The sequence below is a fragment of the Chiloscyllium punctatum genome, chromosome 7, assembly GCF_047496795.1.
Source record: "Chiloscyllium punctatum isolate Juve2018m chromosome 7, sChiPun1.3, whole genome shotgun sequence".
Classification (NCBI taxonomy): Eukaryota; Metazoa; Chordata; class Chondrichthyes; order Orectolobiformes; family Hemiscylliidae; genus Chiloscyllium; species Chiloscyllium punctatum.
In genome coordinates, this window is record NC_092745.1 from 81,326,795 (window position 1) to 81,353,393 (window position 26,599).

The window sequence follows — 26,599 nt, forward strand, 5'->3', positions numbered from 1 at the left end:
CACTGCAGCACAGACTAACTTCAGAAAACAGAAGAACCACCTGTACAACGTATTCAAGAAGAACGGATACCCATAAAAATACAGTCCGCAGATTCCTCAAGAACAAACCACGACAAGCAGACCAAACACACAGAAACCCTAACCACCTTACCATACATCAAAGAAGTTTCAGAAATGACAGCTAGACTACTAAGATCCCTGGGAATCCTAGTCGCGCACATACCCACCAACACTCTCAAACAAAAACTAACAAACTGAAAAGACCCAGTACAACCCATGGACAAAACCAACGTCATCTACAAAATTCCATGCAAGGACTGTCACAGACACTACGTAGGACAAACCGGAAGAAAGTTAGTCACCAGGATACATGAACACCAGCTAGACACAAAAAGACACGACCCTCTCTCCCTCGTAGCCCTACACGCGGATGAAAAAAAACCCACCATTTCGACTGGGACAACACATCTATCCTGGGACAGGCTAAGCAAAGACATGCCAGAGAATTCCTCTAGGCCTGGCACTCCAACCACAACGCATAAACAAACACACAGATCTAGATACCATCTATCAGCCCCTCAGAAAATGACCAGGAAATGACATCGCCACAAATTCCAGGAACCCCATCCAGGACAAACATATAAATAGAAAGCAGGAGACAACAGCTTCACTTCACTTGGAGGTCGCCACTGATAATGTTACCTAGCCCGCTAATGAAATGTCTGGATATCAACCTACAGCTCAGTGAGCAAACCTACACCCTAAACCTCAACCTGAGCTACAAACCTTCACAAATCTTGCAAAAATTTAAATAAGTGCAATTTGTGGAAGTCATTGACTTTTAATGCAAATTGTAATAATCTTAAAAATGTTTAACTTGGATTATAAATTTAATGTGTAAATTTAATCCATTCTGACGTGATACAAATTTGAGATATTTGTGTGAGCTATTCTTTTGGGTGAAGGCAGAGCTATGTTACTGAGTGGCAAAGAATTTTAGTGGAAGTTCTGCAGTAAATCATTTGAATATAAGTTTATGACATGAAGTCATAGTTATGCTGCTGTTCAAGTGCAAGTTTTAAGAAAGTTCCAGGCTTCTCTTTACGCTTTGGGTTGCTGTAACATTCAGACTATTTCTCTTTCATTTGATATAAAAGCTGAAATGTTGAAAATAAATGGTAGTTCATCACATCTGGATGATAAATGTTTCAGCGGAAAGTTTCCTCTGAACACGTGGTTAGGTTTGTTATGTTTGCATTATCAGTATACCTGTGCATTTTGTTTCTATTTCTAAATTCTTGTGTTTATTTCTTTGTGTTTTTGCTCCTAATGATTAGACGATATTATGGAACAAAAGTCGGGCTCTTCCACTCCCAAACGTTCAGGATCCGCAGCTTTGCTGCACAGGCCAAGACTGAGTTCTGATGCAGCAGCTACTGATGGTCAGCCACTGACTCCCGTTGGATCACTGCCCACTTCTCTGACCGGATGTTTGAGTTCAATAAGTCCCCGAAATGGAAGTCATACAATGGATTTCTTTGAGATGTGTGCTAGCCTTATTACTACACTGGCTCGTTGACAAAATAAAATCAACTTCCTGATAATTTATAAGAGCATAAGCTCTTTAACCTAGAAAAAAATTGTAAGAAAACAACCCTTCCACTTTGTGTGTGTGTCTTGTACTTTGGCACTGGTTATAGATCATGCCAGTTTGCAGTTGGTGCTTTTGTTTCTTTGGTATTGTGGCGGCGGAAGGTAACGTTTGTGCATTACCATTTAGAAACACTGCAGTAATATTGTGGAGCTTTATTATTGCACCTGTTTTGCAAGCCAAATTCATGATATTATACGGGTTTACAAACACATCTGGAAAGGTGTTGAAAAGCAACAACATTCGTTTTAACATAGTAATGCGTTACAAAATTATAAATTACGAAAAATGTTAAAGAACGGATAAAGCATGTTTTAAATACTTGGCATATGATCATACGATGTTTTAGATAAGTGGATGACTGTGGCAGTTCATTCTTTGCTGAGGCTGAGTGTGGATGGAAATGCTTATTTCTCTTCAGGTTAGTTGTGGCTAGAAAGCTATAACATTAAAACTCTAATTTTATAAATAATTGAGGTAAATTAAGTTAAAATTAAAATTGAAATGGCTCAATTGAAATCCTCAAGTTACATTATATACAGCTGTTAAGGATTATTCTACTGCTGTTTTATTGATGGCGGAATTACATTTACTTGTCGAATTTTTAAGTATAACCAGAAGGGTTCTCTGCACAAACAAAATTAGCTTGGATTCTTTGAAACACTCCTTTATAAATATTTTCCAGCTCACATGAATACTCCTGCACAGTGTATCTTTCACTTGATTTATTAAAGTTGACAGTATAGTCAGCTCAATTTGGTGAAACGTGGCTTGAATGATGAACTTTAATTAAATATACGTACTATATCTTTAGAGTACAATTTGGGATGACAAGTACTGTCATATAAATAGTTGACGTTTATAACATTTAATAAAGATCCCAAATTGAGGTCCTTTGATTATATTGATGATTAATAATACTATCCATTTTGTCCTAACACATTATTGACCAGTAAATTACTGTTAGGTTTTCTGCTTTATAAGATTTGCCTATTTGACAATAAATCAAGTAAATCTAAGGTTAGATTATAATTTTTTTTGCAAAATGGGGAAGCACTTGGAGTTAATACTTCACCTAACTTTCCTTGCTTCCCATGGAATTTCTTTTGGTTGGCTAATATATTGTATTTTCAATTTTAATTGCAACCTCCCAAAATTCACCATTTTGTTATATTCCTGACCATTGCGATCTTTCGACCATATAGTTGTATTTCAGGCTTAATAGTACCACCTAATTGGTAGTTATCAATGCTCATGGTTTTAATTAACTGAAAAGGAAAGGATATTGATTATAATCCCCTGCAGCTTTTTGATTTTTGGAAGTAGTTCCAGCAATGAGTTTAATCTTTCGAGTATGATAAGATATTGTATGCTTTTAAGAGAATTTACAATGAATCTAAATGTGAAAATCTACAGACTTCTAACGTACTCCCTCTAAGTTGGTACTTAGGCCAGGTCTCCAGATGTGCCATATCACTAGCTCTATTATTCTTTTTTATTTTGGGTTTATGTTGCTGGAGTTGGTGGCAGGGGAAATGGTCATTTGGAATCTCAGTCATGACTTCCCATGTTAGGTAGCATAGCCATTCAAATGAGCTTCTGAGCAAGAGGTTTTCATGTCATCAACCCAGCTTTTACCAGTTGAGGGACAGAAGACCTATCAGCATCCAGAGTCCATGTTCGACCCCTTCCTGGTAACTTGTAGAACATAATGACTTGTAAGAAAATAAGCCCAAACAGTCTCAAAGTATGCTTTAGAGCAAAAAAAAAGTATACGCATAATTTTCTGCAATTTTAAAAAAATTTAATGAAACTTAAATGAACCATCATAATGACCTGCAGACCTGAGCCAAAATTATGCATCTATACTCAAGTTGAAGTCTAAATATTTGCATTTTTTTCCCCTAAGGTTTTGTAACTTGTATTATGCGTTCTTTTATAGATTGTTTCTCTTCCCCAGTTCTAAATAGTCATTTGGGTCACACACAAAACTGTGAATGAATCACACTTTACATCGAAAACAAAGTTCATTATCCACACTAATTCAGAAACGCTTACTATAAAGTCGTTTCAGAAACTGTCAGGTGTCTGCATGCAAATAGTTTAATCATGCCTGAGCAGAGGGGATAGACTAATGAATGGAAGGTAACCATATGCTACACATATGGAGTCTTGGCAATCGAAGTATTATTTCCTCATCCTCAAATTTACCTGTCCTTAGTTGTTTTCTTCAGAAGGTTTACCAATATCAAAGTTTCTTCCCATTTTAGGACAGCATTATCCCATGCATCTTCAACAGGGTTCAATAAATACCAATCAAGAGGTTGATCCATACAGTTTTTTAAAATTTCCACTTTTTCAATTGTAGTACCTTGATGCTGATTATTACTCCACTGTTACAATTGATTTTGTAGCCTAGACCCAGGTATTATTTTAAAGTTGTGCCTTTTGTTTTAATTTTATTAACCTTGCCGACCACTGGCTTTAAGGAGAATTTAAATATATTCTTGAAACATTGATGTATAGGAAACAGTTGTGAAAGGGATTCTATTCCTCCCTCAGTTCATCTGCTGCTGAAACCCTTGAATGTCTAGACTTTACTATCCCTGTGCATACCTAGTTAGCCTTCAATCCTAACCCACTGTAAATCTAGGGTACTACACATAATCAAGAAAGGTAAGAGAATGTTGTGTTTTATTGTGAAGGGAATTGAATAGAAGAGTAAAGAGGTTATGATTCACTTATACAGTGCATTGGTGAGACTGCATCTAGAGAAGTGTATAGTACTCATTACAGTACTTAAGGATGTTAATGTTTTGGAAAGAGTTCAGAGGTTTTCTGAACTAATGCCTGGAACAAATGATTGCTTTCTGAGGAAAGGCTAGACAGCCTAAGCCTGCATCCTTTGGAATTTAGAAGAATCAAAGGTGACTAATTGAAAAGTAAGATCCTGAGGGGACTTGACTGAATGGATGTTGGAAGGATATTAACCCTTTTGGGGGAGTCCAGAACGATGGGGTCATGGTTTAAAAAGACGTGGTTGTGCATTTAAAACAGATGAATTCTTTTCTCTAAGGGTTGAGTGTCTTTGCAATTCCCTTCCTTGAAAAGCAGTGGATGCAAATTATTTAATTTTTTTTTAAGACTAGGGTCGGTGGTTCCTTGATTACCAGGGTGATGAAAAATTATTGGTAATATGCAAGAATCTAGAATTGAGGTTAAAATCATGTTAGCTGTGATCTTATTGAATAACAGGGCAAGCTCAGAGGGCAAAGTGGCCTATTGTTCTCTGGTCGTATCTAAAATTTAATTACCTATGTCCGAATCCACACCAACTTCAATTCACCCCCATGCTTGCTGAACTAGATTGGCTATTTCTGTGGTGGCACATTAATTTTTAAAATTGGAATCCTTGTGCTCTAATGCTTCTATGACCTCCCTCTTCTCGAACCCTATCTCCTGTAATCTGATTTGGCATACATTATTCAAGATGGCTGCATTTAGCCAGTTTGGCCTGTTGAAGCATATTCCAATCTTAATCACTCCGTTTGGTGACAGTGATGTCATTTGCCAAAGTCCTGAGGTTCTGAATTCCCTCTAAAATCCTCTACCTCTCTTTCTAAGATTCTCCTTAAACCTACCTCTTTTGACCAAGTTTTTGGTCATCAGCCCTAGTAAACTTTGGTTTTGTCAAATTTTGTTTGATAGTGCTCCTGTGAAGCACCTTGTGGAGTTTTACTACATCTATAGTACTATGTAAATAAAAGTTGTTGTTATAATCTATGTAAGAGTAATTGAAATGTCCCAAAATGTTGAGTTACACAATATATATACTAGTTCTTTTTTATTCCTTTAATTCTCCTCCCCACCTCATTTTCTAAAATATGCATTTACCATGTGTTAAGAAATAATGATGGTTCTGAACTGGTGAATTTCTTATGTGAAACAGCAGAATCACATGATTCATCCCTTTTAACTTCTATGAATGGCATTGTGTGATCAAGGGTCACCAAAAGTATAAAGAACTGACTCATTATTATTTAGTATTTTAAAGTAATTCATTCTTGAAATGAAGAAATAACACATGCGTTAGCATGCACACTGTGTATTTTAAATGTCATTCATATCAGTAGATCTTTTCAGTATGTTCCACTCCTTGTAGCAATAGGCTGTACTGGATGGACTAGACAAGTAAGTTCCTGTCTTATAAATATATAGCAACTTTATGGTACATTAGAAAACAAAGTATAGTACAAAAGATTATCAGTTGCATGGAAAGCAACTTCGTAAGCATGTACATTTCAGTTGAAAAGGTAGCTTTGAGTATATACATTTCTTTGCATGTTTCTGCAGCAAATGAAGCTTACGGCAAAGGACACTAAGAGTATCCGTTTCATTTTGAAGTTTGAGGATTGAAACTTGGTAACTGAGTGAATTTTTCTGAATTTTAGATTGATGTGATTTCAGATGTCACTTCATGACCTATTTAGATTTTAGCTGCTTATATTTTACAGATCCATCAAATAACCATATTTGAAGGTGTGATTTATGTGATAATTGTTTTTTTCTCTTAAGTCCCCAATCGCATTTTAATTGTATTGGAGTTAATACTTGAAATGTAATTTGTTTGATCAGGTATTTTAGTTTTTCACTTTGTTGCTTTTTTTGTTTCAGTTCCAGTTAAAATTGACAATTCAAATTACAATTTCACTAAGAGTAGTTGAAATGGAATTAGATTAAGCATATTCCACTGTGATGGGATATACTACTGAATTATTAAGCAAAAAAGATCTACACTACAAACTCAACAATACTAACAACTTAAATTTCTGCAAGGATTTAGAATGCATTCAGTTCAACTTAATTCCCATGGTGTTTCAGTTGCCTTTTGTTTAATGTCTGTCTGGGAGCAGACATTTTGTGTACAGTTTCTTCCAGTGATCTGACAATTATGATGCAAATAGAAACAGGGAGGTAGTAGATTCTTGATACCACGCAGGAACAGAATTTTTAGCTCGGCGTTACTGGACAAAATAGTAAACACACTTCCCTGATTGTTAGTTCGTAATTAGACTTTTTCTAGACTGAAGACTTGCATGCTTCACTGCTTTGTGAACTAATTGAATTGTCTTGTTAAGGAATGACCTAAGGTGCTGGCAGATATTGCTTTGGAACTGATGTTTTATTTTTGTGGAGTCAAACAATATTGTATTTGTCAATGAGAATGCAAATTGTATGTATTCAGATTTTGCTAAAAGGGTTGCTATGAAAGGTTGTAAATCACATAAGGACTGTACAAGGTAAATTAAGTGTACCCTGATTTGCCATGAGCTGTGAAATTGAGTGCTGCATGTTGACACACTGGCAGTTTGGAGCTGTTGCACATAATAAAATTGGACTGACTTTAGTCCTTGTTGCTGTGCACTATGGTTGCCTTAAGATTTGAACATTAGATCATTATGATAGCTTTATTCATTATGTCTTGCTGTTATGTATTTATACAAAGAATGTACTTTCTTTCCTATTTGCAGAAATGAAGTAACTGAAAAGTTTTAATGTTTTCGTGCAGAAGTAAAAAGCATGATATTTCAACATTCTATCCTACAGTTTGTATTTTCTTCAATTACAAATTGTGGAACATTTTACTTCATGTTTTTGATGTGCAAAGAGGAGAAACTAATGTTAATCTCAATGCCTAGTTTTGGATAGTTATTAAAAATGCTGTTTTAACTGCCATAGTTTTACTGAATTTCAAAAATCTAATATGTACTAATGAAGAATCACAAAGATTTGAGAGCTAACACCAAGAGGAAATTGGATTTTTTTTTAAAGCTGTAAATATTGGAAAGAGTAAAGTCAGTCAGAATCTGTGGGGAATTGTGCCAAACTGGATGACCCAAAGTCTCAGCCAAATCTTGTCATTAATAAACAAAAGTTGCTGTTAAAGCTCAGATCTGGTGACCCTTCCTCAGAACTCAACAGTTCTGAGAAAGGGTCACTGGACCCAAAATGCTAACTCTGATTTCCCTTCACAGATGCTGCCAGATCTGCTGAGCTTTAACAGCAACTTCTCTTTTTTGTTTCTGATTTACAGCATCCGCAGTTCTTTCGGTTTTTATCTTGTCATTAATGCTAACTTTGGGCTGTGGAGTCTTTCCACTTGAATCCAAATAATTAATTAAACAACTACCCTAGTAGACAAAATGGTATTAAATGAGCAAAGTGCTCTGATTATTCTAGTTTCAATCATAGGAATTTTTCAAAATTGTCTGATAGAAGAGCTAAATCTGGAAAACTATTTCTCATTAAATTGACATTGCCAAAGATTCAAACCTGTAAACAACAATTTAGAATTGATGTCACTGTTTTTATTATCACTGTGCGACTAGTACATAGACTCCTGGCTAGAATATGAAGGCAAAAGTCCCTGTAATAATAATTTGGATGCTGTAATGGGAATAATTTCATTCTGGCTGGATGAACTAAGATGGGCCAAATTAATTTGTCATAATTTAGTTTGTGAAAAATTTTGCAAATGAAATTTCTCACTTAAGGTCATGTGAAAGAGGGAACAGAACAGGTTGTTTGGCTTGAAGCTACTTTCAAGAATGCAGACCTTAAACTGGAAGGGCTTGTTCAAAACATGATTTTATTAAGTTATTAATAAGTGAAGTGGAAGTTTTCCAATCTGCACTCACATCAAGTGGTGCACGGTAATAAACTGCCTCAAGCTGTAACTCAGTATTTAAATTGTGTTATTCTACCTATATTTCTTATGCCTCTGCATTATTGCTTATTGGGCTTACTAATGAATTTTCATAGTATTAAAGCCAACATTCAAATTTGAGTGTGTCAGTTTTTCAGCTTGGATAATAGCAGCAAGGCTAATGTACATTCAGTGCTTGAACTGAGAATTTTTTAAACATGTCTATTTTGTTGGTATTCATTTAACAAATATCTTATTTTCTGTTATGGACATGGCTATTATGTATTTTGAAAACATTATAAAATGCATTTTTATTAAGGCCAGAGTTCAATAAAAGGTTTCTCTCTTCTGGTTGCTGTGAAGATCCCATTCCAGTTTCTAAGGGGCGTGGTGCTTGCACATTTGAACTAGGGTGAGAACTGTAAAGTTCAAAGAATGATTGTTATTTGAAATGTCCTTTTGATATCAAAAGATCTGTCATACCTATAACTACATACCTATAACTACACACCTTGTCAGTTCTTATGATTTAGGAACTGTGTATTCTAGCATTAAAGCACTCATTATCAATTAAATACTTGTGTACCAATTTATACTTTAAATTAGTTTCACCACTACTCTTTCCCAGAAAGCACTGAATTTGACAGCAGTTCATGAGTTTTGTACGCTTGTGACGATAAGAAAATGTTGACCATAATGACACATGCAACTTATTGCTTCTGAAATGTAATTTATTGCATGATATAGGTATTATCATGGTTTCTAATTGCACTTTAATAAAAGATATTGTTAATTATCTATCATTGCTTTTCATCTGTGCAATCAGAGGATGAATCTGTTTTGTTGAGTTCACTACCCCTAATGGATAAGACCCACCACTTTGAACTAATGACAGGGCTTAAACATGGCATGAAAGTTCAATCAGCACCCTTTCAGCAAATGATAGCCCAACTGGTTAGAACAATTAACTGTTGATCTTAATTCTCAGACCAGCAAGTAGACTGATTAGACATTGTTGCTGTGGGTATGCAGCAATAATTGTAAGAAAAGGAGTCATGGAAGCAGTCAATGAAACAGGTACAATGGATGTTAAAATTCCTTTTACCTATAAGTACTTTGAGGGTAAATGAAACTTTGTGTTCCTTTCTATCTGTGTGCATTTAACTAGCCAGCTTTTCCATTGAATCTTGATTTCTGTGTGCCCTATTTGATCAGGCTCCACAACAGCCTTTATGATGAACTAGTAATGCCAAAGTTGTTAATAGCCATTGACAGTGCATCTCCATACCCTCACTTTTTTTTTAAAGTATTTATCTAATCTTGAGCTCCTGCACAATACCCTGGATAATTATCTGAACACTACTGTAGCATTTCTACTTAGTTACTAATCCACTACCACAAGGAATGCTGTTGTTGTCAGCACTAATTGTTAATTTTAAAAAAAGCAATCCACTATCTCAATTTCCAGTGAGCTTTCAAAAGTCATCAAAATTATCAGTTTCAGTTTGATACAAGTCCAGCTGTTCCTCCAGCAAGATCTAGACCTGAATCTTCAGAAATAAGACATATGTTTAGAAATGTGTGTCAGGATCCTGTGGAAGTCTGGTGTATACTCACACACATTAAGTTTCCCATACAAACTTTATGGGTGTGATTTTCATTGACCTGAGCCCTCTGCAAATTTGTAGACTTTGACCAAATTTTCCTGTAAAGTTACCCTAAAATAATTCTAACACAGTGATCTGCAAAACTTATGCACCTCACTCCTCTTGCCATCCTTCTACGATCACTCATTTGCTAACTCACTTGGACTTTTAGCAAGTGAATACAATTGCTCCTGTTTAAAAAGGGGTTGGTGTCCTCCCTTCCATCTGACAACCTGCGCTGGGGATGATTCTGCTGGGAATCGGGTGTCACAGCTTAAAAAACAAACCTGTGTTAGTGCTTTGCGTTCTGACTAGAAAATTTAGATCCTTAAGTGTTCAGTCTACAAAATAGGTGCACCATCTCCAATATCATTGATCCAGAAATCCTATGTTTCACACTGGAAAATATATATATATATATATATATATATATAATATATATATATATTCTACTAAAGACACAATCCAGCTTGATTGACCCTTTTCCAGGTGTACTTGGAACTGAATGTTACTGGCATGAATCTTTTTCACAGATGCTAGAAGGAATAACAACTGTTCTGGGGTAGAATTAAAAAACAACAAATGGAATTGAAGTTCCATTTACAAAATAGTCACAGGACAACTATATTCTCTTAATTAGTTTAATAGACCATATTAATGCTCAACGATGATGGAGTTTAAGTATACAATTTTAGAAAAGACTTCATGCTATTAATAAGATCTTGATTTTGAAAGTTACTTGCACCCAGAAACAGATGAAACGTGAATAATTAATATAAGTCTACAGTAACTGCAAGTGTTCTTCAGAGTGGCAAGTGTTCTGCCAATTAACAAAAGACCACAAATGCTAGTGAAAAAGGTCAAGATTCCCAAAGATCAAGTTACCTTTTGTCCTTTGGAAACTGATCAGTAAAAATCATTTTTGGAGTGATTTAAATAGTGTGTAAGGTTAAATTCAGAATGTCATACCCCCTTAGATGGGTTTCAATTCACAGGACACTTGTGTCATTGCAATTCACCTTCGTACTTTGTGAATTTCATTATGTAAATAGCAGCACATCTTAAAAAAAAGTAGTTTCCCACCATAATGTGGACAGGTAAAATTCAACAGCAAGAAGAAAACCTGTAATGGTTATTTTCTTGTTGGGCTAGTAAAAGTCTCAAGTAGCCCAGTCATTTTAAATTGCAACACAAACCTGTCACCCAAAGTTATCAGCGCACTTTGTTTTATATTTTATTCATTTTACTCAGTCAAATGTGTTTTATTTTGGATTCAAATACCCATTAATGTGCCTCTGGCTCAGATAGTTATCAATCTGATGACACTATCTGCCATATCCTGCCAGCGTTTTTAAAAATAATCCTTCTGGAATTCATATTGTGTTTGTTCTTTCAATATCTTACATTGCAATAGACAGGCATTTTGATGTGCTGTTGAAATGACTGTGGATTAAAGTAATAGCTATAAATATAGTATATACAGAAATTCTTCCATGAATCAATTTTCAAAATAACTTCTGTTCATTTCCTTCCGTAGCATTCCTGTTAATTCTGGTTTCTGTAAACAAAAAGAGCTGTCATTGTTTGAACTTAAATGAATTTTTATTATTTTAAGCAAAAATGGTCCTTACCCAAATATTAAATGCCGTACATGAACATAACCATCTAAAAGAAACAAACAAAACACAATCAGATATTTTTGTAGAAGTGTTTCAATTTGTTAAGCAGTCTGTTTTGGGGAAAAAAACAATGAGAGCATTTTTATTTCCACCAATTTTATGTAACAAATTATCTTATCATTTATATAGATGATTTGGATGTGAACAAAGAAGGTATGGTTAGTAAGTTTTCAGAAGATACCAAAATTGGAGATGTAGTGGACAGCAAAGCAAAAGTTACCTCAGAGTACAATGGGACCTTGATCAATTGGGTCAATGGACTGAGGAATGGCAGATGGAGTTTAATTTAAATAAATGAGAGATGCTGCATTTTGGAAAGGCACATTAGGGCAGGACTTGTCCACTTTCATGTTAAGGTCCTGGGGAGTGTTGCTGAACAAAGAGACCTTGGCGTGCAGGTTCATAGTTCTGTGAAAGTGGAGTCACAGGTAGATAGGATAGTGAAGGCGGCACTTAGTTTGCTTGCATTTATTGCTCAGTACTTTGAGTATAGGAGTTGGGAGGTCATGTTGTGGCTGTACAGACATTGATTAGGCCATTTTTGAAATACAGTGTGTAATTTTGGTCTCCCTGCTATATGAAGGGTGTTGTGAAACTTGAAATGGTTCAGAAAAGCTTTCCTGGGATGCTTCTGGGTTGGAGGGTTTGAGCTGAAAGGAGAGGCTAAGTAGGCTGGGGCTATTTTCTCTTGAACATCAGGAGTCTAAGGGGTGACCTTATGGAGGTTTATTAAAGCATGAGGGGCATTGATAGGGTGAATAGATAGTCTTTTCCCTGGGTTGTGGGGAGTGCAAAACTAGAGGGCATAAGGTGAGAGGAGAAAGATTTAAAGGGACCTAAATATGGAGCATGTATGGAATGAACTGCCAGAGAAAGTGGTGGAGGCTGATACCTTTTTAAAATGTTGGAATTTTATTTGATGGGTATATGAATAGGAAGGGTTTAGAGGGATATGGGCCAAGTATTGACAAATGGAACTAGATTTATATAGGTTATATGGTTGGCATGGATGAGTTGAACCAAAGCGTCTGCTTCCATGCTGTATAACTCTGACTCTATCTCAAACTATCTAAAACCTAAAAGTGGTAAACAGCTGTTCAGAGTTCCACCTGATGTGGATTACAAACTAAAAAAAAAGTGTTCCTTGGTACTTGTCCTATCGGTCACTGAGAAATGGCAAACCTATTTATATAATTATTTTAAACATAAGCCTAGTATCGGTTGCATGAATTATTAAGGAACCTAACTATTGAATCAACTACTTATAAACATTAACTCCTGATAAAGGAATTTCACAAAGCTGGAGCAAATCTTTGTTAAACATTCACAGTGCTGTTGTTTGATAATCATTTACTTTAGAAATGAAAATTAAGCAGTGTAATTATAATTAGAATAGAAAATATCAGGAAGAGAACAGTTAAATAACAATGATGGCAATAAAATAATTTCAGCCAACACTGCATGAACCAATACAAAATGAGTGACTAATAGAAGACGACTATGATATTGACAAGAAATTCCTATCTTTCAGAAATAAAAAAGGCTCTTGCTGGGACACTACCCAATCAGTTATTCATCACATGTAGGAAAAAGTAGTCACTATTCCTGGACAAATATACGACATGCAGAGATGTGTAAAGACTAAAATCAAGCCGCACCTAAGTTTCTCTCATCTGCACACTCTCCAAAAGCACAAGGTGGTCCAGTAACTGGGAACTGAAACTGCTAACAAAAGTTACTAATATCATATGCACTGATCTTACTACCACTCAAACTCATTAGTGAAACTCATCATTAACCAAAAATCATAGCTGGGACTATAATAATCTGTGCAGCATAGCCCAATGCAAACCTTGAAACCACCTGATGAAGAGGTAGCACCTCAAAAGTTAGTGCTTCCAAATAAACCTGTTGGACTATAACCTGGTGTTATATGATTTTTAACTTGGTCCATCCTAGTCCAACACTGGCATCTTCAAATCATACATTAACAGAGTATAGACTTGAAATTAATTTTCACCCCAAAAATTTAATACAATCTGTAGTGAGGAAATGAGTAATATTTTTATGCAATTAGAATCCAATGTGTGAAGTAACAATAGTTACTTACATTTGCCTTCTGAGTTTCGACAGATAATTTGGTTTCCTTCTCCAATATCGATTACTTCCAGCTTCTCTCCAGCTTTAATGGGTAAGTATAGGGATCCTTTCTTCTCCTGTACAGCATTCTGCTCCACAACTGCAATGTTTTCCACAACTATCTCCTTAGTATACTAGAAAATATCCATAAAAGGTTGAAATAGAGATGTTAATTGCATTGATACAAATGAGAAATCTCCGCTATTAAGGAACAGCGAGCTTATAACGTCCCTATAATACCATACAGATGTTTCTTAAATAACCTTTCGCTTATCTATTATATGTTCTGGATATCAGTTCCACATCATACATTCTTTGTAAATACTCAGTTGTCAACCTCTATCATTTTAGATGTATGCTCCTTAGTCATGCCCATTATACTTGACTCCATAATAATTACTAATAATTGATCATCATGATGAGAATGAACTTTCTTCAGCTCAATAGACACCATTAAGTTCCTATCCTTGGACTCTGAGCACTAGGCTATGATTCTAAAAATATTCCTGCTAACACATACAATTAGTAGTCAAAAGAAAAGGTTACTTCAGCATCTTGTATGAAAGCTTCAAGGTTCAAATTCTACATCCTCGTCAACATCAGGATCATTTTCTAACTTGCATCATTTACTCCTTTGTCAACATTTCAACTCTTAATTACCAATGGAACCTTTATCCACACCTTTGGCATCTCTTGCCTCAGTTATTCTACTGGAATCTTTAAATATCAGGCTTTATAAATTTTAGCTTTTCCAAAACTCCACTTCTTAAATCATATTACAACCCTCAAATGTTTAAAAATACTTGTTCTCATGTATGATCTTGTGGTGCAGGAGGATTGCGTCCCTACCTCTGAGTTGGGGGCTGTGGCTTCAAGTCTAGGACTTGATGGCTATGGGAAGTGAATTCATAACACAGTCAAACACGAACTCATAAATACTATCAATATACACCAATCTCCAATGGTATGAGAGGAAGAAATTTCTTTTAAAAATTTACTCATGGCATGAGCATGTTGCTGGCTGGGTCAACATTTACTGCCCATTCCTTGTTTCCTTTGAGAAGATGGTGGTGGTGAGCTGCTTTCTTGAATCATTGTAGATGTATCATGCCAAATAGACTACAATGCCATTAGGATTCCTGGTGGGCCACATGTTGGAAAGAAATTAGAGCCTATCATTATCCACTGCTCGCCGCAGATTTCATTGTCGCATTCTTTAAATCCATTTGACCGCTCATCTACTTCAAAAGCTGCAAAATTCTTCAACTATTTCTTCATTCTAATCTTTGACATAATTGCTGACTGAACATTGCTTATTGTGCCCTTGATACAAGACAATCTGCACTTTTAAACAAAAAATTATGGCAACAATTGCAACTTGCAGGGATGTTGAGGATCAGCCAAATTCTAACATTCTTGCCATGTTATTTTTAGTCACAACATTCTGCAATTCAGGCAGCTTTATTATAAAGCTATTACTTATGTATATTGGCCTGAAAATCTGTTGAATGACACACCGCTGGCAAATTAAGAGTGGTTCCTATATGGAATGGACTTCCAGAGGACATGGTGGATGTGGGGTAGAGTTACATTAAAATATATTTGAGTAAGTACATGAATAAGAAATATTTCAAGGGATATGATCCAAGCACAGGAAGGTGAGACTATTTGAGATTATGGTCAGGATGGACTGGTTGCATCGAAGAGTCTGTTTTGGTGCTGTATGGTGTCGATCACAAGGAAGGGAGGGGTATGGAAAAGGCAGGAGAACACTTCCAAGAAATAGCGTTAAAGTTACATGTAAGGGAGGGTTGCATACATCCTACTCATCCCAGATGAAATTAGTTGTGCATAGTTGCATGATTATGTAGTGTCTTAAGTCAACAAAACTAAAGCAGGGCTCTTGCTGCTGATCATAGCTTACCATGATGTATTTTCAGTAACAAACACGTTGTGATGTTTTGCTGAAGTGCATAATTTAATTGGGAAAGTAAACTCACGTTAAACTTTTCTCTAAATTCTTGCTCTTTTAGCATTTTCTTTTTATTCACTTTTGTCTCTTTTTCTTCATTTGGATCTTTTCTCTTCCCTTTAAATATTCCTTTCACCTTCTCTCTATAAAGTGAAACAAATTTCCCAGATATGCATTAGTTCTAAAGGTTTATTAACAAAAACAGCATTTGCAGTTTTTTAAAAAAGGAAATTTTTCCTGCTTTGTAACCAAATTAAATATCTAACATTAAATACAATGTTGCCTGTATAGTGCTTTTGGACAACCTAAAAATTAGACCTTAAGGGGTTTTTTTCCTAAGTGATAAATATTAGGTGTATTTGTTCTAAAATGGCTCTTTTCAGCCACCAGGAGAAAGTGAGGACTGCAGATGCTGGAGATCAGAGCTGAAAAATGTGTTGCTTGAAAAGTGCAGCAGGTCAGGCAGCATCCAAGGAGCAGGAGAATCGACGTTTCGGGCATAAGCCCCTCTTCAGGGATTCCTGAAGAAGGGCTTATGCCCGAAATGTCGATTCTCCTGCTCCTTGGATGCCTCCTGACCTGCTGCGCTTTTTCAGCAACACATTTTTCAGCTCTTTCAGCCATTTTGTTTTATAAATTAGAACTTTGATTAGATAAGCTTCAATTGAAGAGGCATAGATGCGATGGAACAAATGGCCATTTTCTGTACCATATGTTCTATGGCTTGTTAGGGGTGCTAATATTTTGGTATTTTGTTCAAGTAACTCATGTTCTTTACTTTTCTAACAAAAACAGATCAACTGCAAGTTTCTAGTTACTGAATGTTTTGAAAAGAACATTAATACTGCAATAAAATAAGTAAGTTTTCTCATGTTCTAATTTCTTTCTTCCCAAAATTACCTTTATTCAGACACATTTCCACTGGTGCTGAATCCACAGTGCACTCTTTCAGTTGAGAATCTACTGCCTTAATATGCAATTTGACTTTAGCAAGCATCAGATACATGCCCAATCTTGTTCTTGGACACCTCTATCTCTTATATAAACTTTCTAAATTTAGCAGCAGTGTGGTATCACAATCTGATATTATTTCTGCCTGATATTATTCAGTCACCACACCAATGTAACCTAGAAGCACCAACATCAATTATGAGATTCTTCTGCAACCCAATTGAAGATCAGCATATCTGATCTGCAGTATTTAGTATTGTTTTTGATGGAATGTTTATTCAAATCAATAAGCAAGGGGAGAGCTCTAACAAAATGCACACGCTGGAAATCAGAATTTAAGTTTGAAGAATGAGCAATATATTTAAAATTTACTAATTTGATGTAGACTGTTCTTAACACGTCAAATGTAAGTCACAATTAGATCTCACTATAATTTTTCTACATTGCACCATAATTTGTTTTCACATCACAGAATCTCAAATGAACTGTTGTCAAGCAAACAATTTAGACATAAAGGGCTGTTATTAGGAATGATCAAGGGATGTTTTATTTCAAGGCATAAGACCATAAGATAAAGAGAAATAGGTTATTCAGCCAATTGATTCTGCACTGCCATTCAACAAGATCATGGGTGACGATTATCCTGAACTCCACTTTCCTGTCTATTCCCCATAATCCTCTACTCCCTTACTAATTAAGAAAGTCCATCTCAGCCTTACATTTACTTAACTCCTCCTCCTCTACAGCAATCGGAATTCCAGATTCAGTATCCACTGATGCACTCAACAACACTTCCTGCACATATCCTGGATAACCGTAAGGGAAGCACCTGGAGTTCCCAAATAGCATAGCATGTATTCTCCACTGTTCAGAGCAACCCTACCTTTCTCTATTAGATAATAAACTTCCTTAATATTAGTAGTAAGGATTAGTAGTATTACTGAGGAAAATAAAAGGGAAAAGTCTCACCAGCCACTCACTTGCTTGGTGTCAAAATCACAAATTTTAAAAAAGGAAATCTAACCAAATGCCTCACTTAAAATTAACTTATGATTTTTCAACCAGTCCCTCAACTTGGAGGGGGGGAAAACAGGTCAGCAATATTAATCAATCTACAGTTTTCCTATGATGTTATTGTTTTATTCTTTTTCCCCCCCTCCCCCCACATCTTTCACATGCTGGCTTGCCGCCCAATCCCCATTTCAGCTGCTGAGTGTCTTCTTGCAGGGTCCCAAAGCCTCAATTTATCTTTTTCACTGTCTCCTGATTCCTCCTCAGTGTAGGGTAGGCTCTTCACAAGTAAAGGGATGACTGCTAAGTGGTACACCTTTGAAAGATTACAAGGGTTCAGAGACAATGTTATTGTGAGAGTGAAGGGAATGGCTGGTAGGACTAGGGAACACTAGATAAATAGAGGGATTGAGGCTCTGGACTGAAAAAGGGGCATATGTCAGGTCTGGACGGCTGGGATCAAGGCAATCCCTTGAGGAATATAGGAGGAGTAGAGGTATACTTAAGAGTGAAGTCAGGAGGGCAAAAAGGGAATCTAAGATACCTGCGGTAGATAAGGTTAATGAGAATACAAAGAGATTCTAGAAGTACATTAAAGGCAAAATAGTAACAAGTGAGAAAATGATCAACTAGTCTGGTCTATGTGTGGATCCACAGGAGATGGGTGAAATACTAAACAAATATTTCATGTCAGTATTTACTATGGAAAAAGACATGGAAACTAGAGAATTTGGGTAAAGGGTGATATTTTGAAAAGAGGCCATATTACAGAAGAGGTGCTAGAGGTCTTAAAATGCATAAAAGTAGGTAAATCCCCAGGACCTGATCCAAATGTATCCCAGGACATTGTGGGAAGCTAAGGAAGAAATTGCAGGGTCCCCAACAGAAATATTTGTATCAACTGCAACCACAGCTGAGGTGCCAGAAGCCAGGAGGCTGGTTAACATGGTGCCATTATTTGAGAAAGCTGGTAAGGAAAAGCCAGGGAACTATAAACTGGTAGCCTGATTTCAATGGTGGGTAAGTTGTTGGAGGGGATACTGAGAGACAGGATTTACATGAATTGAGAAACAAGGACGGATTAAGGATAGTCAGCATGGCTTTGTGCATGGGAAATCATATCTCACAAACTTGCTTTGAGTTTTTAAGCATGTGGCCAAGAGGATAGATGAGGGCAGAATGGTAAACACTGTCTACATGGCCTTTAGCACAGCCTTCAATTCCACATGGTAGACTGTTTAGTAAGGTTAGATCACATGTGATCCAGGGAGAACTAGATAATTGGATAAAAAAAAAATTGGCTTGATGGTAGGAACCAAAGCAGTAGTGAGGGTTGCTTTTCAGGCTGGAGGCCTGTGACCAATAGTGTGCCACAAGGATCGGTGCTGGATCCAATGTTATTTGTCATTTATATAAGTTGTTTCGATGAGAATATAAGAGGCATGGTTAGTAAGTTTGTGGATGACACCAAAATTGGTGGTAGATTGGACAGTGAAGAAGTAGCTCAAAGTACCACGGAATCTTGATCATCTGGGCCAGTGGGCTAAAGATTGGAAGATGGAGTTTAATTTAGATAAATGTACATTTTGATAAGAAAAACCAGGGCAGGACTTAAGAGTTAATGAATGGGTCCTAGGGAGTATTACCAAATAATCCTAGGGGTTTAGGTACATAGATTCCTTGGAGTGACATCGCAGGTAGACAGGGTGGTGAAGGCAGCATTTGGCACAATCCCCTTCATTGGTCAGAGCTTTGAGGCTAGTTGTTGAAACGTCATGTTATGGCCGTGCAGGATTTGGTGAGGCCACTTTGAGTACAACGTACGGTTTTAGTCACCCTGCAATGGGATGGATGTTATTAAACTAGAAAGGGTGCAAAAAAGATTTACAAGAATGTTATTGGGACTGGAGGGTTTAAGTTATAAGGTAGGGCTGGATAGGCTGGGACGTTTTCCTTGGAGTGTCAGAAGTTGAGGGGTGACCTTAGAGGTTTATAAAATCATGAGGGGCATAGATAAGGTAATAGCCAAAATCTTTTCCAGAGGGTAGGGGAATCCAAAATTAGAGGGCATAGTTTAAAGGTGAGAATAGAGAGATTTAAAAGGGATCTGAGGGGGCAACATTTTCACAGAGGTTGGTGCAGGTGTGGAATGAACTGCCAGAGGAAAAGGTGTGTGTGTGTGTTTAAAATGATAACATTTAAAAGACCTTTGTCTTTCCTATCCAAGTACCTGTTCAGAGAGAAAGATGAGCCAAATGGGGCTAGTTTAGTTTGGGATACCTCGTCAGCATGGACAAGTTGGACCAAAGAGTCTGTTTCCATGCTGTATGATTCTGAGGTGGGCCTGAGCATGGGACTCAATTTGTCTTCTTTTCAATGCTCTAGATTCCTTGTGGAGAGCAGTAATAGCTCAGAAGCAGGGTGTGTTTTTATGTTGGGGAAGACGTAAAACCAACTTTATTAGACCATTCTTAGCAGAACTGTGACTACTGCAAAACAAGAGCTTGCCAAGCCCATAATGTTTCAATATTCACTAGTTTCATTTCAGTGCCTTATTTAATGCCTTAACCTCAGCATTTTAACTTTAATTCTGTGTTGTAGTTTGTTTTGCAACTGCATGCATACACCTACATACATTAAATCAAGGATGTCTAATCTCAAGCATCAAAGAATATTATAATCTCTGCTGTAAGTTAATTATATTAGTTTTTGGTCAGAAATTATAATATACTTTATAAATAATATTGAATAAGCACTTGAAGATAAGGAATATAGAAGGATAAAGAACAAGTAATGTACCAAACAGCTCCATCTAACGATGAAGAGCTTCTTCTATAATGAATATACATAATAAACAACATTTCACATATTTCATGCATTTGCAATATTTACATTAACTAACAAGATAAAGAAACCTTTGAAAGACACAAGAAGGAATTAGCAATGCAAAAAAGAGTAATGAATATTTAAAGTGCAATGCTTCTCCAGCCTGACTACACTGTTCGGAGGGAACATTTTAGGTTGATGATAACTGATCAGCATTCTCAGTGGAAATTCGTTAAACCAACAGTAATATCAACTCTCTTTCCTTCTCCAGTATTTCCTTTCCAAGTGTCTTCAACACTTTCTGGTTTTAGTTTAGCTTTCCAGCGACTGCAGTATTTTGCTTTTATATGCAGTTGAGGTAGAATTGAAATTTTGACCAACTTTTTGCACTCTAATACTTTCTATTATTTTATTTCTGCATATTGGTTTAGTTTGTAAAAGCATAATTTTACCTGGTTGCCTTAAAATCTGAAACGGGGCCATCTGTGAAATAAAGCAGAACAGTTTACAGAAATTATCCTTTGAACAGTATATCTATATTTAATTCAGGAAAGATCAAGAAAAACAACTTACCCTCATTATTGCCATCCACTCTTAAATGGGAGACAAAGTAAAAAAAACAATTAATATCCACAAATCTAACATCTTTTAATAAGCAATCATGAAAGCAGTTTTTACTAGTATTAAATAGCTACCATGGGAATGCTGTTTAGTGCAAAACCATGTGATTTTGAAGCAATATGATCTTAAGAGAACTGGAATCACAGAATAAAAAAGCTGATTTACATCATGCAACTGAAGACATCACTGCAAAGCCTGATGAAATCTTCCTGCTCAGCCTCACTTTCAAAAGGACCATCCAACAAATACATCAGCAGCTGGATGCCTGTCCAACTTCTCAGCCCAATTTATAACTGATCTCCAGGGAAAAATATTGAAATGTTATGTACACCTTGGAAAGGGAATTTGCATTCTGAAATCAGCATTATTTTTATCTTGAGCAATCAGTATGACACAATTTGCAGATGGCGAGAATGAGGTGATACGCTGCAGTGAGGTTTTTAAAAGAGTGGTCAGCTCTGCAGCATGTTGCTGGCAGCGCGAGAAGAGAAATGCAAGAGGATGATCCCACCAATAATGCTCAGAATATGCTGATGAGTTGGACCAAAGCCTTTGAACAATGCACTCCGCTGAACTAGATTAACATTTTATTAAGCATGGTAAACTACTCCAGTTCTCCTGGTATGCATATGTTAGAAAATCTTACTAAAATTTTCCACCACTGCAAAAGATTTGCTTTGCTGGAATTTGCTTTCTTAAACAGTTTATTAAGTTAAGATACAACAAGAGTGAACATACCAACTGGGTAATAAGTACTAATGCAATTATATTCATTCTTGACCAAAATACTGTCCACACTCAAAAATCTATCAAGAGGTTCTAAATCGCAGGACCACGTGCTACATTAAGCAGAAGTTAGTGGGAAAAACCCTAAAGGAAGGGTTCAGAAAAGATCTACAAGGATCTTGCCAGGATTGGGGAGGTGCTGTATAGGCTGTTTTCCTTGAGTGTCAGAGGCTAAGGGGTGACCTTGTAGAGGTTTATAAAATCATGAGGGGCATGGATAGGTTAAATAGACAAGGTCTTTTCCCTGGGGTGGAAAAGTCCAGATCTAGAGAGCATAAGTTTAAGGTGAGGGGGGAAAGATTTAAAAAGGACCTAAGGGGCAACGTTTTCCACACCTAAGAGGGTGGTACACGTATGGAATGAGCTGCCAGGCGAAGTGGTGGAGGCTGATACAATTACAACATTTAAGAGGCATTTGGATGGATATATGAATCGGAAGGAAGGGTTGAGAGAGAAATAGGCCAAGTGCTGGCAAATAGGACTAGATTTATTTAGGATATATGGTCGGCATAGACGCGTTGGACCGAAGGGTATATTTCTATGCTGTACATCTCTATGAAATTTGTGCAATCGGAATTAAAATTCAGCAAGTTCAAACTCTACAACTACTATTATTGGAAATTGATAACTACAACAGTAATCTATAAACATGCCATTTTCTCTAGGTGTCAAAAGTAGAGACACAATTCACAATACCTTTCAGCTTCTTGTACCTTTGTGTTAATTTCTTCGGTCTTCTTTACATTTTCTTCACGTTTCCTGAAGATATTTGCCCAACCGTTTTTATTTGGATCGGATTTTGAAGTTCTGTCTCTATAAAAGGACATAGTAAAATGCCGGGGGAAAATAAACTAATTTAGTAGTTTCCTCTAATCTCCCTAGGAAAGATACATGAAACTTCTGGATGTTTAAAATACCATTGACATACAACACGTACAATATTATCATCCTGGTAAACATGGAGTTCAAGAAAACATTAAAATTTCCCACTACTGCTTGCAACCTGCTGATACTCATCGAGTGGGCAACAAAAATGGCCACAGAGAATCGGTCTAGAATCATACCATAATAATGAACCATGACAATGAAGAAAGGACATACATACAAGCCATTTCCCAGAAATCACAGACAGCAAAGGGACTAATTGGAATAATAAACTGAAAAAATATATAGTTTTAGTAACAAAAAGATACAGAAATTAAGGGAACACAAGTTAATAAATTGTAGGACTGGAAGATCGACATTCTAGGATAATGGAAGAGGTAGCAACTAAGGTAATTGATGCCTTAGTGGTCTTCTTTCAAATCTCTACTCCATCTAGACAGTTCCTGCAGATTGTACAGTTACACTTGCAACTTTCCAATTTGAGATAAGAGGGAAAGTGAAAATAGTAAACTACTGGCTTGTTAAATTGTAGGAGCAAAAAAATTATAAAATATATTATAAAGGATACAACAACTAGACATTAAGAAAATGATGATCTGATTGGGAAGAGTAAATTTGGATTAAAAAAAGGGAAATCAAGTTTGCCAAAATTATTAGGTCCTTTGGAGGATGTTACAAGAACAGGTGGGTATGAAATATTTTGATTTTTAGAAGGCTTTCAATAAGGTCCCACACAGGAATTTAGCACATACAATCAGAGCCCAGAGGATGAGTGTGGATCAAGAATTGGCTAATGGAAAGAATACAGAGTATGAATAAATGCATCATTCTTAGGTTGATTGGCAATGACCAGTGTGGTACTGCAAAGATCAGTGGTTGGGCCAACTATACACAATCAATATTGATGAATTGGATGTGGAACCAAAATTAATATATACAATTTCACAGATGACAAAACTAGGTGTGAATATGTGTGGAGAGGAGAATGCAAAGAGGTTTGAAGATGACATGGACAGGTCAGAGTTATAAGAAATTTGTATAATAGCAGCGCCATGTAAACTAATGGGACCAGAATTGCTTTATAGCCAGTACAGGTAAACAACGTTCACGTTTTACAAATCATGGTCTAAATTCTTCAATCGTGTTATAGCCAATTTGCATTGCATTGAAGAAATGTGCGTTATATCAGAACCACCTGTATGTAGTTTGTCAGCCACTTCTTTGTTCTCCATTATAAATTCCCTTGTTACTGATCAGAAGGTATTTGTCTTCACCAATCTTTTTCTCTTTACGTGCCTCTAGAAAGTTTTCCTGTCCGTTTTATGTTCCCTGCTCGACACTCATCTTTATTTTCTCTTTCTTAAATAAATCCCTTTGTACATGTCTGCTGAGATCTAAACTGCCCACAGTCCTCAGGGCTGTTGAATCTTCTGGCCAATTTGGATGCTTTTTCTTGTAGGTTCAACAAATTATTTCCAAGACAATTGTCCTACATGGAGAGATTTAGGACAATGACAGGGTAGATACAGAAGGGAGGTTTCTTCTGGCTTGGGGATCTAGAATCAAGGGACACAGTGTCAGTATTAAGGACAAACTTTGTTTCGGATCTCCAGCATGTGCGGTTCTTGGTTTTATTTTATTAGGGACAAGCTATTCCAGACTGAAATGAAGAGGCATTTCTTCACTCGGTGGGTAGTGAATCTTTGGAATTCTCTACCCAGAGCGCAATGGAAGCTCAGCCACAGAATAAATTCAAGGCAGAGATCAATATATTTCTTGATACTGATGATATCAAGGGATAAGGGAATAGCATGGGAAAACCGCATTGATGTTAATGATCAGTCATGCTCTCAAATGATACAGCAAACTCGTGAACTGAATGATCTACTCCTGCTCCAATGTTCATAGTCCTTACATGACAAGTGACACTGGCAATTTAATCACTTACTCAAAATCACCATATTCCTTCACACTGTTAAGATCTTCATACACACCGCTTGCACTGCTTTCTGAATTAGTTATAGCTAAGGAATATAAAAGTTGATTAGAAACAAGTCAAAAGAACTTAAGAAAAGACAAATGTTAAAACACATTGAACCTTAGAAAGACGAATAATGTTGGTGTTCTTTTCAATGCTGCACCAACCATTTGCATTCATATCGTTGCTCTATAAAGACTACCTGATTCCACCTCCGTAGTAGCACATGCTTTCCTGCTTATTCAGCCATTCTACAGCTGAACTCATGTACTTCTAACCACTTTCACCCCAGGGTCTGACCATTAGCATTTTGACTGGTTGCTCATTCTCCACAAACTTCAGTTTCCCAACACTCTACTGCCATATTTTAAATGCTCCACCAAATTGCCCATACCCAAGATCTCGGTCCTCAGAGTTGAAATGGCTCCTGATCCTCAGCATCCTAAAATTATCCTCATGTTTACATCTCTCCACGATCTCAACTCTCCAATCTTTAGTCTACTTTAACACGATAATAGCCTTTTTCTCTGAACTCTCAATTCCGGTCATGACAGTCTTTCGAAAGCCACCCCCTTTTCCTTTGATTTTTTTTAAAATTTAACCTATTATTATAACCAACCTGTTCAGAGATGTTGTTACCCACCTCTGGAATAATGGTGACGGGGACTCACTGTGCCACAACAGGGTGCTCCCCCCTCCTTCTTTAACCTCTCTGGCTATATTTCAGTCATCTGTCCTCAATGGCCTGAAAAGTTACTCCAGCTTGTCATTTTTTATTAAACATTTTGGTCAATTCTGTACATTAAAAGCACTATTTAAAATAGAGTTTAGATCAGAGTGGTGCTGGAAAAGCACAGCAGGTCAGGCAGCATCCGAGAAGCAGGAAAATAGATGTTTCAGGCAAAAGCCCTTCATCAGGTATGGAGGTGGGCAGCCTCCAGGGTGGAGAGATAAATGGGGGGTGTGCCTGCCTCCATTCCTGATGAAGGGCTTTTGCCCGAAACGTCGATTTTGCTGCTCCTCGGATGCTGCCTGACCTGAAGTGCTTTTCCAGCACCACTCTGATCTAAACTCTGGTTTCCAGCATCTGCAGTCCTCACTTTTGCTTACTATTTAAAAACAACCTGTTGTTGTCTATGGAATGCTCTGGAGCAGAATTTTAATACGATTTTATACAAGACATTTGTATGATGTACAAGTCCAGTAATGAGTACCTGACAAGACAATGTTAAAATAAGCTGCAATCTTACAATTACGTAAGCTTATCCATCGAGTAAATGATCCAAGTTGAGATAATTATCACAGTCAGAGCAGGGGAGTCCAGAACCAGGGTGTTAGTGGAAGTATATGGGGTAGGCTATTTAGGACTGAGATGAGGAGAAACTTCTTCACCCAGTGAACCTGTGGAACTGTCTGCCCCAGAAAGTGGTTGAAGTCTAAACATATAATTATATCTAATTCCTTTTTGAAAATATTCAAACAGGATCAAAGGATTTGGAAAGAAAATGGGAACAGGCTAATGAGGTGGACGATCAGCCATGATCAAATTGAATGCCACAGCAGGTTTTAAGGGCTAAATGGCCAACTGCTCCTATTTTCTAGGTCTCTATATGAACAACAGAAAATCTGAGAAATATTGACATTGTAGTTGTCATTTGGTGAGAGTGAGAAGAAAAGTTAGTATTGCACTATGGGTTCAACTTCTGAGCTTTCTCCAATGACTTTTCCAGAACACCTGTAACATTTAG

General features: G+C 36.7%; 2 protein-coding genes across 4 annotated transcripts in view; one reads left to right on the plus strand and one right to left on the minus strand.

Annotated features, from left to right (window-relative positions):
• Positions 1-9,134, plus strand: part of prkaa2 (protein kinase, AMP-activated, alpha 2 catalytic subunit) — a 34,164-nt gene extending 25,030 nt beyond the window's left edge. The window contains exon 9 of the mRNA XM_072574194.1: positions 1,338-9,134. Coding sequence (XP_072430295.1) covers positions 1,338-1,579 — 242 coding nt within the window. The 3' untranslated portion in view covers positions 1,580-9,134. The remainder of the gene's footprint in view (positions 1-1,337) is intronic.
• Positions 9,135-10,540: 1,406 nt separating this feature from the next.
• LOC140479869 (uncharacterized) overlaps positions 10,541-26,599 on the minus strand; it is an 88,547-nt gene continuing 72,488 nt past the window's right edge. For 2 of the 3 annotated variants that reach the window (XM_072574197.1, XM_072574196.1), the window contains exons 16-23: positions 24,822-24,897; positions 22,685-22,801; positions 21,155-21,174; positions 21,034-21,064; positions 15,822-15,936; positions 13,793-13,955; positions 11,635-11,668; positions 10,542-11,561 (exon numbers count right to left, since the gene is read on the minus strand). In XM_072574197.1, the coding sequence (XP_072430298.1) occupies positions 11,549-11,561; positions 11,635-11,668; positions 13,793-13,955; positions 15,822-15,936; positions 21,034-21,064; positions 21,155-21,174; positions 22,685-22,801; positions 24,822-24,897 (569 nt within the window). In that variant the 3' untranslated portion in view covers positions 10,542-11,548. Of the gene's footprint in view, positions 11,562-11,634; positions 11,669-13,792; positions 13,956-15,821; positions 15,937-21,033; positions 21,065-21,154; positions 21,175-22,684; positions 22,802-24,821; positions 24,898-26,599 lie in introns of all 3 variants that reach the window. The other variant, XM_072574198.1, reaches the window with a different exon arrangement.